At 38.3% G+C, this 15,857-nt stretch overlaps 1 protein-coding gene across 8 annotated transcripts in view; it reads left to right on the top strand.

Moving 5' to 3' along the window:
- Positions 1-15,857, top strand: part of NBEA (neurobeachin) — a 666,092-nt gene that overhangs the window by 614,350 nt on the left and 35,885 nt on the right. For all 8 annotated transcript variants that reach the window (XM_060394443.1, XM_060394442.1, XM_060394441.1 and 5 more), the window contains one exon: positions 9,374-9,541. In XM_060394443.1, the coding sequence (XP_060250426.1) occupies positions 9,374-9,541 (168 nt within the window). The remainder of the gene's footprint in view (positions 1-9,373; positions 9,542-15,857) is intronic.

Genomic DNA, 15,857 nt, shown 5'->3' with positions numbered 1-15,857 from the left:
TATGGTTTTTCCATTGTAGTCATCTACAGATGTGAAAGTTGGATCATAAAGAAGGCTGAAGAGTTGATGCTTTCAAATTGTGGTGTAGGAGAAGACTCAAGAGTCCCTTGGACAGCATGGAGATCAAACCAGTCAATCCTAAAGAATATTAATCCTGAATATTCACTGGAAGGACTGATGCTGAAGTTCCAATATTTTGGTCACCTGATGCAAAGACCCGACTCATTGGAAAAGGCCCTGATGCTAGGAAAGATTGAAGGCAAAAGGAGAAGGGGGCGGCAGAGGATGAGATTGTTAGATAGCATCACCGACTCAGTGGACATGGATTTGAGCAAACTCTGAGAGATAATGGACAGGGAAGCCTAGAGTGCTGCAGTCCATGGAGTCACAAAGACTTGGACACGATTTAGCAGTTGAACAACAGATGTTATGTTTATTTAAAATAATTACAGTCCCTGCTTTCAGAACTACGATCCTGCAAGCTGCATGGTGCACCCAATAAATAAATAAATAAATAAGTCTTTCACTACGTCATTACTATAGCTTCAATTTAATCATGAAGAGAAGCCAGCATAGACACTTACAGAAGAAGTAGCAATGTGAATTTGTTGTTGTCCACTAGTATATATGCAACTCTATTTGGTTAGCTTTTCCAGCATCAGAAGCAGGTTTCTGAGGCAATACGAGAAAGGACTTGGAAATGTTCCCCTTCTAGAATAGAAGAAGAAATAGAAATTCGATATTCTTAAATAGAATTCTGAAGAAAATAAATTCTCTCCTCACAGTTAATTCCACTAGCCTCGTTTCCTTTTTCATAAGTTTCTGAGCTGCTTTGTCCTAAACCTGCCGGAGAAAGAATTCTCTGCAATCTAATATCCACGGGACAATATGGAAATTAGAATTAGGTAACTATTATTCATCTAAGAGATATCCTCTCTGGTTCAAATCTCACTCTTTATTTCCTTCCTCTCAGATCCCCAGGGTAGAATTATGGATTGGGAATTGGTTTATCTGGGCTTAAAGCAATTGCTTCTGCTTTTAGATATGCAAGGAGAGAGTAAAACAAGCTATTAAGACCATTATAACCCTAATAGCTTAGTAATCAAGTATTTCTTTCTGTTTTTCAATTGTATTTGCAATAAAATCTTGTTTCAAAGTCCAAAACAGGTTCATGCATGAAAACACAGTTCTAAAGAGAACAAATAAGTAGATATAGCATATATTTACTAGCAGATTAATACTGTTCAAAGTACAGTTTATCTCAGTGTCAGGCTTCAACTTTAGATAGGTCTTTATGCTTTAATTATGTGATATCTAAAATTCATTTCTTAGATATGCATTTGATTTACAACCAGACTTAGCTTTTAAGTGTTTTGACTGGATTTTCTTTTCTTTTTCCTGCAGTGATTAGCAAGACAATCTATAAGACTATCTGTTTAATCTGTTACCTGATTATTCCTTTGTCATTTAATTTTATAACCCCCTGAAAAAAAAACCTGAGGCAAAATTAGTTTTTATTGTTTGTTTATTAATTCACTCAACTGTCTAATGTATAGAATAGGGTAAGTACAAGCATAGAATTTTTTAATGTAATTAAAGATTTTTGTAGAGAGCCTTGAGTTTGAAAACTGAGATGAAATGGATAAATATAAGGAAAAATATCAAATGTCAAAATTGGCACCAGAAGACCTTACAAACCTTAAAGAAATTTAAATAGTAAATCTTTCCAGCCCCCAGAATATCCAAGGCCATATTATTTTATAGGTGAATTCTACCAAATTTTTAAGAGATAAAGAATTCCTTTCTTAGGCAGATTATTCTGTTGCAGGAAAGGGGGACCCTTTCCAGGGCCCGAAGCTGGGCTCTTGTCTAACACTCAGAAATGAATTGTCCGAGGAGACACATGTGCTGACAAAGCAAGAGATTTTATGGGGAAAGGCGACCCGTGTGGAGAGCAGTAGGGTAAGGGAACCCAGGAGAACTGCTCTGCTGTGTGGCTTGCAGTCTCAGGTTTTATGGTGATGGGATTAGTTTCCGGGTGGTCTTTGGCCAATAATTCTAATTCAGTCTTTTCTGGTGGCTCACGCATGGTTCAGCCTAGATGGATGCTAGCGAGAGGGATTCTGGGAAGTGGACGGACTCACGGTGTCTCCTTCCGACCTTTCCCAAACTCTTCCGGTTGGTGGTGGCTTATTAGTTCCGTATTCCTTACCAGGATCTCCTGTCATAAAACAACTCATGCGAATTGTTACTAAAGGGCCTGGCCAGGGTGGGTGGTTTCAGTCAGTGTTCTTCCCCTAACAATTCTAAAAAACATAGCAAGCCATTCAGCTCATTTTATGAGACTACTGTGATCTTGATTCCAAAGTAGTTAAAGGGAAGGAAAGGAAAAAGTTAATAGGGCTGATTCAGGTATGGATATAAGTATGAAAACTATGGGTAATAATATCACTCTAAGTAATAATAATCTAATAGCCCAGTAATTCTAAATCTATATTAAATGTGTGTGTGTGCATTGACCCTTTTAAGATCAGAGAAAAGACTGATATCCCATGTCACCACTGTTGTTTAATATAGTTCTCAAAGTTGAAAACAATTCTATAAGAAAAAATAAAGACATTAACTAGTAAGAGTCAACAGGAACATGATCAACTTATAAACATCAATATCATTTTACTACGTCATCTATAACTGAGTTTAAAATATCATTTTTAAAATATTACGGTGGTATCAAAATTTACAAACTTCCTGGGAATTAACTTAACCAGGGTTACCCATGACCTTTATGTCGTGGTCCATGCACGGGTTGGAAAAGAATTTCCAGACATGAAACAGAATGAGAGGGAAATAAAGTTTATTAAAGTGGGAGATGCTATTAGAACAGCCAGCTAGCTCAAGGGAGAGCCAACATTGAACAGGTGTCCTTAGTCCATTTTTAGAGCGAGGGTACAAGGAGCAGGATAGGGGTCTTGAGGATCATTTGCTGATTGTATAAGGCACGTATACTGGGTGGGGGAAGAATAAGGTAAATACCTTCTCCCTGTGGGGTAGGATGATGGACAGGGAGGTCTGGCATGCTGCAGTTCATGGGGTCACAAAGAGTTGGACGCGACTGAGCGACTGAACTGAACTGAATTGATGGGATAGGAGGGGAGACAGGTTATACTGCTCAGGAGAACTTGAAATTCATTAATCGTTAACAAGATGGGGAGGGAAGGATGATAGGGTCTGGTTTTTTCCATTCCTGCATTCCAAGGCCCTCCTTGGTGTTTGGGGTTTTTTTTCCTGTTTTTTTGTCCTTAGGACACCACACTTTATAGAGAAAATACTAACTTCTTTTTTTTTTTTAATTTTTACTTTATTTTACTTTACAATACTGTATTGGTTTTGCCATACATTGACATGAATCCACCACGGGTGTACATGCGTTCCCAAACATGAACCCCTCCCACCTCCCTCCCCATAACATCTCTCTGGGTCATCACCATGCACCAGCCCCAAGCATGCTGTATCCTGCATTGGACATAGACTTAGATAGACATAGACATAGACATAGACATAGACATAGACATAGACATAGATTCGATTCTTACATGATAGTATACATGTTAGAATGCCATTCTCCCAAATCATCCCACCCTCACCCTCTCCCTCTCCCTCTGAGTCCAAAAGTCCGTTATACACATCTGTGTCTTTCACAATGAGGTACCACTTCACACCAGTCAGAATGTCTGCGATCCAAAAATCTGCAAGCAATAAATGCTGGAGAGGGTGTGGAGAAAAGGGAACCCTCCTACACTGTTGGTGGGAATGCAAACTAGTACAGCCACTTTGGAGAACAGTGTGGAGATTCCTTAAAAAGTTGCAAATAGAACTACCTTATGACCCAGCAATCCCACTGCTGGGCATACACACCGAGGAAGCCAGAATTGAAAGAGACATATGTACCCCAATGTTCATCACAGCACTGTTTATAATAGCCAGGACATGGAAACAACCTAGATGTCCATCAGCAGATGAATGGATAAGAAAGCTGCGGTACATATACACAATGGAGTATTACTCAGCCATTAAAAAGAATACATTTGAATCAGTTCTGATGAGATGGATGAAACTAGAGCCGATTATACAGAGTGAAGTAAGCCAGAAAGAAAAACACCAATACAGTATACTAACACATATATATGGAATTTAGAAAGATGGCAATGATGACCCTGTATGCAAGACAGCAAAAATACTAACTTCTGTATGTAACAAAGTACTTAGAAAATGATCTGTTTAAATAAAGAAACATTCTGAGACCATGAATGGGAAAAACTATTATCGATTTTCTCAGATTAACCTATAAATTTATCATAATCCCAATCAAAATTATTTTGATGTATCTATACACTTACTGTCAGAGAAGGCAATGGCACCCCACTCCAGTACTCTAGCCTGGAAAATCCCATGGATGGAGGAGCCTGGTGGGATGCAGTCCATGGGGTTGCTAAGAGTCAGACACGACTGAGCGACTTCACTTTCACTTTCCACTTTCATGCATTGGAGAAGGAAATGGCAGCCCACTCCAGTGCTGTTTCCTGGAGAATCCTAGGGACGGGGGAGCCTGGTGGGCTGCCGTCTCTGGGGTCACACAGAGTCGGACACGACTGAAGCGACTTAGCAGCAGCAGCAGCATACACTTACTGTGAAAGTTACAGGAAAGAATTGTTGTTGCTTAGTCACTAAGTCATGTCTGACTCTATTGTTACCCTATGGAAGTAGCCCTCCAGGCTCCTTCTGTCCATAGGGTTTCCCAGGCGAGAATAATGAAGTGGATCACCATTTCCTTCTCCAGGGGATCTTCCCAACCAGGGATTGAACCCAAGTCTCCTGCATTGGCAGGTGTATTCTTTACCACTGAGCCACCAGGAAAGCCCACAGGGAGGAATAAAGGTCCACAAATAGCTGAGTTGGCTCTTAAAAGAATGAATCTATCAGATATAAAGATATCTAAGAAATAAAGATAAATTAAGATAACAGTCGAACTAAAAGGTTCAAAGAGCTAGAGACACACATGTCTAGACAGATAAATGACAGGGTAGGAACATAGGTAGGGAGATGATAGATAGAAGAGGGAAAAAGCAAAAGGGAAGAAGGGTTGTATTGCTTTTTCTATTAATAGGAAGAATATTATATTAACTGTAAACAATAGAAGTTTTATATCTTTGTTTCAAATATACAAGCACTAAAGATGATAGCACACATTGCTTAAGAAAAATGTGTTTGTTTAATAGATGGTATTGGAAAATCTGACTTACTATAGTAACAAAAATTATACTGGATCTCTTCAGCATATTAAAAAGCAGAGACATTACTTTGCCAACAAAGGTCTGTCTAGTCTAAAGCTATGGTTTTTCCAGTTTTCATGTTTTCCAGTTTTATGGTTTTTCATGTATGGATGTGAGAATTGGACTATAAAGAAAGCTGAGTGCCAAAGAACTGATGCTTTTGAACTGTGATGTTGGAGAAGACTCTTGAGAGTCCCTTGGTCTGCAAGGAGATCCAACCAGTCCATCCTAAAGGAAGGAAATTAGTCCTGAATATTCATTGGAAGGACTGATGCTGAGGCTGAAACTCCAATACTTTGGCCTCCAGATGCAAAAAACTGACTTGTTGGGAAAGACCCTGATGCTGGGAAAGATTGAAGAAAGGAAGAGAAGGGGACAGCAGAGGATGAGATGGTTGGATGACATCACCGACTCGATGGACATGAGTTTGAGCAAGCTCCGGGAGTTGGCGATGGACAGGGAAGCCTGGCGTGCTTCAGTCTACAGGGTCACAAAGAGTTGGACACCACTGAGCAGCTGAACTGAACTGATCTTATGCCACATATAGTGAAATTGGACTCTAGATAGATTAAAGGCCAGTATGTGAAAAGTAGGGCTTCCCAGGTGACTCTAGTGGTAAAGAACCCACCTACCAATTCAGGTAGATGTAAGAGACACGGGTTCAGTCCCTGGGTGCCCTGAAGGAGGGCACGTCTACCCACTCCAATATTCTTGCCTGGAGAATTTCATGTACAGAGGAGCCTGGCAGGCTGCAGTCCATAGTGTTGCAGAGTTGGACATGACTGAAGCAACTTAGCGTGCATGCATGCATATGAAAAGTAAAACCATAAATATAACACAGCTGACACATCAGAATATACAAAGTTATCTTCATTACTATAAAACAAAATCCCAAGATCATAAACGTAAAGAAAAAAATTTTGTTGTTTCAAAATTAAGAATTTCTATTCAACAAAGAACAACATGGATAACGTTAATAGACATGTGACCTTTGAGAGAATTCATTGCAAAATTTGATGCCAACAAACTACTACCTGAAATATATAAAGAATTTCTGGGGAAAAAAAGTAAAGACAGGAATTTTCATAAGAGAATGGGCAAAAAGCATGAACAGAAAATGTACTGAAGAGGAAACGCAAATGGCCAACAGCACATTAAAAACATGTCAAACCCCTCAGTAATCAGAGGAAAACAAATTGTAACAGCAGTGAGATACCATCTTGAATCTGTAACACAGGCTGATATTAAGCGCCTTCGCAATACCAGTTGTCAGTGGGGATGTGGCCATGCACTGCTTGAGGGGGTGGAGACAGAAGCAGCCAGTCTACACTAATGACTCCGACTCAGTTTATGCACATCTAGCGCAGGGAGAAGGCAGTGGCAGCCCACTCCAGTGCTCTCGCCTGGAGAATCCCATGGGCAGAGGAGCCTGGTGGGCTGCAGTCCATGGGGTCACTAGGAGTCGGACACGACTGAGCGACTTCACTGTCACTTTCCACTTTCATACACTGGAGAGGGAAATGGCAACCCACTCCAGTGTTCTTGCCTGGAGAACCCCAGGGACGGGGGAGCCTGGTGGGCTGCCATCTATGGGGTCGCGACAGAGTCAGACACCACTGAAGCGACTTAGCAGCAGTGCAGGGATATATCAGTCCTACTCCAGGTTATGAGTCCCAAAGAAATTCTCATAAAGAGTCAGACAGAGATGCAGGAGTGGACATTCGTCACAGAGCATTGTGTCACGGCACATAGGAGGCAGTCTAGTGCTCACTGCTGGGGAAGTTCTGAGCAGCCCCTGAAAGCAATGGATTAGCTATGCCTAGCCACACAGCTAGATCCTAAAAAACAAGGCTAAATGAAAAGAGTAAGAAACAATGAAATCTATAACCCTACTCCATTTTTGTGAGTCAAAAATACACAACAAAAAAATGTGTGTGTGTAAAAAAATATGTAAAAAAAATTACGTGAGTAAAACACATGCAAACAAAAGGAGAAACATTAAACACTTTATAGTATTGCCCATGGCAGAGGAAAATGAAAGTAGCAGTTGGAGATGCTAAATAAATGTTTTAAAACTCAAATTAGGAAACAGTGATCATTGCTTTCACCCCTCATAGTTGCATGAGGCATTTAGTTCAATAATTTTTTTATTCAAATGCAATAAATTTCATTGACCCTTTCTTCCAAATATGTCTGGTAGTCTCTACAAGATTGATTTGAAATGGTTACTGCTGAGCTAATTATGTAATTATGTTGGTAAGATCTTCCTTTAAAGAATTTCACTACTGTTTGACTTCCAGTGAACAGATTTGTGCAATAGCTACTCTATAATGAACTTCCATTTATTCTTTTTTTTTCATCCTTTCATTTATTGCACATGCACTGAATAATGACTGACTTCTCATTTATACAAATTGACCAAACCAATATGATAGACATAATCATTATGGGATTTTAACCAATATATCTTTTGTATTTTCATCCCTTTTCTTGTTCTCTAGTCCGAACTGTTTTGTCCAATGAGATACAGAGAATAGAAACTCAATGTAGTTTTAATATGAAAGCTATCCATTTAAAATATCTGTTTATATTTCTGAATGAGAAACATTCATAATCACTGGTGTAAATAAAATACCAAAATTTTTGAAATAAATGAAAAGGGAGTTTGATGGGAATAAGTTACTAGTTAAATGTGATCAAGGATCCACCTGCCAGTGCCAGAGACACAGGTTTGATCCCTGATCCAAGACGATCCCAGATGCCACAGAACAACTAAGCCCGTGCACCACAACTGCTGAACCTGTGCTCTCGGGCCCGGGAGCCGGGACTGCTGAAGCCCACATACCCTAGAGGCTGTGCTTGGCAACAAGAGAAGCCACCACAGTGAGAAGTCCACTCATCATAGCTAGAGAGTAGCACCCCCTTACCGCAACCGGAGAGGAGCCTACACAGCAACAAAGACCCAGCACAGCCAAAAATAAATAAATAAATAAAACTATTTTTTTTAATGTGATCACAGGAAAAGTTGAAAAGTATCATTCAGATATTTTTTAGATTAAAAAATGAAATATAATTATCAAAGGGCTAATTTAAGAAACCATTTATTAATTGAATTCCAAGCTGGTTTCAATACCTTCCAAATCAGGGGGCATGCAGCCAAAGAATGACTTCACTCGCGTATTTAGTTACAGCTGTAATTGCAGAAATTGTTTCCTATGGCTCTGCATAGTTGAAATTTAAGAAGGTAGTGCTACAGCTTTTTCCTCATGTTGCTGGAATCGGTGTGCCCTTCAAATCAGTAAGAAGTTGATGGTGAGTGAGGGTAGGAGGTGAGAGGCATAGTGAGCCGCACGGATGGCCACTGCTCTACTGCGGCTGGCAGGGCTGCATGCCTACCTGCCAGGGTACCTCTGTGATGCTTTTGATGGCTTCTCAGGAAATGCAAAGGCCTCTTTCTTTTTTTTTTCCTGACTCTTTCTGGAAGTTTCTTACAGTCCCTAACTCTCAGTAATTTGCATTCATTTCCCACTGACTACCAAATACCTAAAATTACCCAGCGGTTCCTAAACAGTATAATAGCAGAGTTAACTCATATCAGGTCATTCCCTTTTAGTAGTGTTAGACGTAAATTGGAAGACTTTGGGCAGGAAAGTGTATATCAAAGTTTCTAATGAAATTGTTTACTTTGAAACTAATGTTTAAAAATTAAAAATGAAATTATTGTGAATGGCATTAAAACAGGCATTTCAAATTCCTTTTAAACATGAATGTGTCTTTTTAAAGAAAACTATTTAATGTTAAAATTTATATCACATATTCAATTAAGTCAAAAGTACATTTAATAGTTAAAAAGAAAATTTTCTTTTAGGTCTGTGTTTTATTAGAGGTTGTACTTTGTCATTTCTAAGAATAGGTCTGACACATACAAGTGAAATACAAGAGGGCAAAGAATGAATTCTACTTATTTATATAGAATATTTCAAGCTAAGAATGGAGATTTACTAAATTTTCATGGTCTCTATCTCTTTCTTGACTGATTTCAGGCCCTGGAAAGTGAATTTGTTTCTTGCCAACTCCATCAGTGGATTGACCTTGTATTTGGATACAAACAGAGAGGACCCGAAGCAGTCCGGGCTCTGAATGTTTTTCACTACCTAACCTATGAAGGCTCTGTGAACCTGGACAGTATCACTGACCCTGTGCTGAGGGAGGTAGGTAATAAGTTGAATATTATCCTGAAAATTTCTGCCATCCCTTCAACACAAACTTGGCCCTCCATCTCCTTCTGCATAAATCTTCTTCCAGTGTAAATTTTAGAAAAACATAGATTTCAAGTTCTTGACAAATGTGAAAAAGTGAGTGTTGTATATCAAAAACAAGTAATGAGGCTATCATGTAGTTCCTTTCTGAAATGCAGACATATACAGTGCACTTTAGTATCCCTCTTGTATTTGTTTTATTTCAGCATCTTCATTGAAATGCTTAATGCCTTATGTGTTATAAATTAATGAAACTTCATTGAATATTTAAATATGAATAGTTCACATTAAAATAACCTGCCAGTACCTATTTTTTTAATACAAGCAGAACTACAGCCTGCTAGACAGAATACTCAAAAAATGCATCAGTAAAGTAGATGAGATTATAGTATGTTATCCCTGCACATTCTCACCCTGAAATTTTATAGCTAACAGTTGGGAATTATATGCTATAGTTTGTGTATAAGTATATTTTATGAAAATATTCATAAAATATATTATTTAAATCACTTGCACGTTGCACAAAATTATTTCAGATAGGTGAAAAGAGTGAAGATGCAACAGCTGCTAGATGAGTCTTGCTTCAAGGAAGCTGTATCTCAGTCTTCCATTCTGCCAGATATCTGCCATCTGCTCTATGCAAAACAAGCAATCATTTCTATATTTCCAGTCACTAGGATGCTTTTTTATTTTTTATTTTTTAATTTTAGAGGTGGAAAACTCATAGATTTGGGAAATAAAGCTCTAAAAGAAAAATTTGCATCCATAAAGTTATTTCTTACAGACGTCTATAAAGACAAAATGACTCTATTTGTATGGCTTCAAGCAGAGAAGAGGAAAGGGAAGGGAAGAGCCTCATGCTCCTTGATCATTGAGCCCTTGGGGCTGAATATTTGGAGAACACGTTGCAAGCATATTATTAGGTGTAGTATTCTACCATGTTGTATGCACAAGGAAATGGGATTATTGCCTGAAGCTGGAAGAAGGAGATAGGGACAGAGAAGGGATGAGTTAGAAAAGAACCAGATACTTAAACATTTGTTGGTGAAATAAGGGATTTTGTCTACAAAATAATCTGATTAGTTTGTTCACACCTGGGAATTCTAATTCTGAGCTTTATTATTCTCTTAACAATGTACCCTTAACATATACTCAGTGCTATAAATGCCTTACCACTATATTCTCTTTCAGAACCAGTACCTTTAGAATCAGAAAAAAAGACAAAAGAATTGCAGTAGCTTATCCTTTTATGGCAAGACCAACTCCTGATTGTTTATTGACTTTTAAATATCATAAACATTTCTGTTCCTGAATATCTTAGTGTACATTTCCACCCATTATAATATGCTGTCCTTAAGTTGCAAGTTGATCATCTTGAGCAAAATAAAAATATTTTAAGCATATTGTGCATAATGAAAGAACATAGCAGCATTAAAATTGACTGAAAATAGCAGATCTTTCCAACTTAAATTGAAGAAGGAAATGGCAAACCTCTCCAGTATTCTCACTGGGAAAATCCCACGGACAGAGGAGCCTAGCAGGCCCCAATCCATAGGGTCGAAAAGAGAGACAACTGAGTGACTGAGCGTATTTAAATGAGAACAAAGAGATAAAGGAGAGAATGAAAAGGAAATGGAATTAGGATTTAGACTTTAAATGTGGGTATAGTGTTTATTACTTGAATTCTAGAAAAATACCTGCTACTGTAAGGTAACACACCATTGCTTTGGACAGTAAAAAAACAACAATAACAACAACAAAAACTGTATAGAATTGTCAAACTGTAGAAAATCTCCATGAAACATTATATGAAAGAGAGTAATAAAAAAAAAAAATACGGTTGGGAAGAGGTTCCAGCTTTCCCAATCTGAGGGCATAGTTGCTGAACACTGAGGTTCCATTAGAGAAGCTCCCAGAGTCACTCAGTGCGTGTATGTCCTCCCTACCTAAGCCCCTCGCCCACCTCTCTCACCCAAAAACTCTTCTGTCAGTTCTCAAAACACTAGGTGAGAGAGCATATACTTGGAACACTGTTACCTTACTTCCACCAGGCGGCATGGGCTCACACACACACTAGCAGAGCATTGGCCCTGACCCACCCAATGTTTTGTGGTTTAGATGCTAAGTCATGTCCAACTCTTTTGAGACCCCATGGACTGTAGCCCACCAGGCTTCTCTGCCCATGGGATTTTCCAGACAAGATTACTGGAGTGGGTTGCCATGCTCTCCTTCAGGGTATCCTCCTGACTCAGGGCTCAAACCCATGTTTCCTATGTCTCCAGCATTGGCAGGCAGATTGTTTACTCACTGATCCACCTGGGAAGCCCGTCCTACCCAGAGGCCCTGTGTCAACTCAAGATAGCTTTATCTCTTTAAGACCACTAGGGAAGCACTTAGTATGTTGTAGATACGACAGGTGAAATGACCTTGCAAGGAATGGGAGTTAATTGCCCCTTTCCACATTCCCTATGCTCACCTCCTTTACTCCACAACTAAGATATTTCCACAAAATAAATTTTGTATTAATATTTAAGAAACTGCAAAGTTGAGAACCTGCCTGAATCCTGTGAGCTTTCTAATGTGGCCAAGTCATTTAGTGTCCCTCCACTTCCATTGCTTTCTCCATAAAGAAGGGATAATACCAAACATATGTTTGCCAGCATAAAAGCATCTAGCATCTATTGTCACAAGAAAGAACCCTGTGGATAAATGGAACAGAGTATAGTATAGTCATTATTTGGTGGTCATTTTTGCCCCTATGCAGTGAGGAGGCTCTGCAAGGCACACTGCCTTCCATCAGAACATCAGCATTGAGTTCCAGGAGGTCTGCTCTGTGGTCCTTTGATTTGAGAGAGTTGCTTTATACCTAAATGATCAGACAGAGACTTTTGGGGAAAGTAGCGTTCAAAACGTTGAGCCTTTTATTGAGTTCAGTGCATTCCTTTAATTTGATAAAGTTTATCTTGAAGTGAAATGAAGTCGCTCAGTCATGTCCAACTCTTTGTGACCCCATGGACTGCTCCTCTGTCCATGGAATTTTCCAGGCAAGAGTACTGGGCTGGGTTGCCATTTCCTTCTCCAGGGGATCTTCCTGACCCAGGGATCAAACCTGGATCTCCCACATTGAAGGCAGATGCTTTACTGTCTGAGCCACCAGGGAAGCCCCAAAGTTTATCTTAGTTTTTTTTAATGTGAAATCACTCTATTTCACAAAGATAAAACCAAAGGAAGGTGGCAGTTAACTTATACTAAGCTCCAACTAGCCTAAAGAAGATAATTTTTAATGCCTTAACAAATGCTGATTTAAAGGAGAAATTTAATATACAAAAATCTACATATGTCCCTTTTGTAAAAGAGAATAGAAAATATACACACACACACACAGATATATACATCTACAGTCTACCTAGAACTTTGAAGTTAGGGCTAAAATTCGAAAAATGTCTTAAGGTTATTGATTCATTCTTCCTTGACAGGTGAAATCATGAAGCAGCACTAACCACAGCAATTATAGCATTAAAATGTCAAGAAATTAGAGGTCAGAATAACAGATAATTTTCTTCTCTATGTCAGATTTAAAATTGACATTCTTTGACAGCTTAGGATCTCTGGCTGAGAAAAATATGACAGCTTAACTTATTTTATACTTGTAAAGCAGTAATTGATAATAAACTTTATCATGACAGCCTCTGGGCAGAAACATGACAGAACAGTTTTGGTATCAAGCTCTTCATAAGATGTAAACACCAGATCTGTGGGATATTAGGTATTATTTAAATTGTCTTAAGCCTGAGCTTTTATCATAGTCTTCTAGACACTTTTTTTTTCGTAGATGAGCTCATCTGACTATTTAAGCAGTATTTTTCAAGCATGATACTGAGTTTTTCATATTTATTTTTTCATGTTAATACAATTATGTGATTTGCTTTATGTTTTTACTCCCCAAATGATGGCCAAGAAACTTAATCCTATGACCTACACAAGAAACAGGCTATTCTGGTTTGTATCTGGTCCCATGGTTTTCTAACTCCTTACTACTCGAATATGGTCCTGAGACCAACAGTATCAGTATCAGCATCACCTGGGAACTTGTCAGAACTTCATACTCTACTCTCAGCAATGCCCCCACAGAGCCTAGTAAATCAGAATGCTAGGAAATGCCCTGGTGACTTGTTTGAGGCATTACAGTGTAAGGAGCACTGTGCTACTGTTGGTCAGTCGCTAAGTCACGTCCGACTCCTTGCGACCCCATGGACTGAGGCACGCCAGGCTTCCCTGCCCTCCGCTGTCTTCTAGCTCCAGCCACTCTCCATCCTCTTTGCCTCCATCCCAAGGGTATCTCAGAACATCCAGGAAGAGGGCTCAAGCAAGTTTATTTTGAAAAAAAAAAAAAAAAATTCTCTAGGAATTTTAAAATAACAGAATATTTACTTAGGGTTTTGTTCTGTTTTGTTTTGTTTTGCTGTGCCACTGCAGCATGTGTGATCCTAGTTGCCAGACCAGGGATTGAACCTGTGCCGCCCGCATGGAAGCATTGAGTCTTAATCATTAGCCGACCAGGGAAGTCCCTTACTTATTTTTAGAGATGATATTCTTCTTACTCCCAAAATGATTTTTTAAAATGTAAAAGGCTTTTTAATGGGCATTTCCATTTTAATTTAAACTGTAAGATTTTCTATTTTGTTTATGCTTTTAAATTTATTAGAACTTTTAACTCAGTAAAACTTTAGTAACTGTAGAGAAGATTTTAAGGTAACTTTAAGAAATCTTTATCAGCCATTTTTTTTTCTTATTTGTCCTTTACTCTTATAATGAGTGAAAATATTCTAAAATTGTTTCTTAAAATTATCCCTGTTATAATTAGGAGTATAATTAGTCAAGCTTGTCTACCTCAAAGTATGATTGTTTGATCCCTAGCAGTCAATGAAAGATGATGGAAAGGTGAACATCAGATAACAGACTATATCACAGCCCCAGCATCATTATTTGAGTGACATAAGGGAGTCACTTTAATGTACTTTTATTTAACCACCTAAAATATGATAATTGAAATGATATCTAACTCATAGGACTATACTTGAGGATTGTATGTGAAAAGATATATGAAAATACTTTGTAAACTGTGAAGCACTACTGGACATTGATTACTCCTACCCCCAAACATAATTAAAGGAAGTATCGTGGGAGAACTTATGTTTTAATGATTTATTTCTCTGTATCATCATATCTGTAGTCAACATTGCCAAACTGAAAAATGATTTAAATGACTTCTCTTTGACTGTGAGAGAGATATACACAGAAGTCTACCATAAAAGGCTTGTTTTGCTGGCAAATTATTAGAACATATGGACCATGCAGCATTTATTTATACATATAATACTCATTTATGTTTATTCTGGGGATAGCAAAACATTAAATACATTTTGATATTACCAGTCGTCATAAAAATGTGGTTATTTTAGTCTGATTTTCTGTTAACAGTATTTCTTAGTCTTAGACTATATATTCTTAGACTATTTATTTCTTTCTTCAATCTGATAGGGATAACAAAACATTCCTTTGGATCTACTATGGTGAAAATATCCCCATAGGAAGTAGAGTAGATCTCTTCAGTTTTCACTTTATTTTCTTGCTGAAGCATTCCTTGCTACTGCAGAGAACTGACATGATAGGGCTGTCAAGAACCAGCAAGACAAATGTGTCTTTAACCAAAATAGCTGCAATGCTGACTTTCCTAGAAAAGGAACTCATAAAATTTATAAGGAAAAAAAAATGAACCCACTTTTCATCTTGATCATGTAAATGAAGGTATTTATCGTAACAGTGGTGATGGCCTCTATAATAATTGCCTATTCTTTCTGAGAATCGGTTATTCCTAGTCTTTTCCTTCCCTCATTTCTGACTTCTCTCTTTGATCTGACAAGGGATATTAACTTCCGCCCCTCCTGGATCGCTTGAGTGGGTTGTAGAACAATATTGTCTGTTTACTGGTGCCGTGACGCCTAATTGTCTTCAGATGAGGGATGTTCAGGGTTCTTCTCCTAGGCGACTATTCTGAGACATGATAACAAATGATCAACAAAAGGGCAGATAAATATTTCTTAAAACCATTTCATTCCCCCCTATAATTACTAGAAATTTTACAGAGCTGAAAATCTTAACAAACTCAAAAGCCAAATTAAAATAGAAAGAAAAGCCATGCATTTTAAATTGTTGGAGTAGAAATACACATTGGGTCTTTTTTACATTCAAAGAATAATTTTGGGAA

This window comes from Ovis aries, chromosome 10 (assembly GCF_016772045.2).
Source record: "Ovis aries strain OAR_USU_Benz2616 breed Rambouillet chromosome 10, ARS-UI_Ramb_v3.0, whole genome shotgun sequence".
In the NCBI taxonomy this organism is placed as follows: Eukaryota; Metazoa; Chordata; class Mammalia; order Artiodactyla; family Bovidae; genus Ovis; species Ovis aries.
The sequence above is the reverse complement of the archived record's forward strand: the minus strand, read 5'-3'. Positions and strand labels throughout refer to the sequence as shown.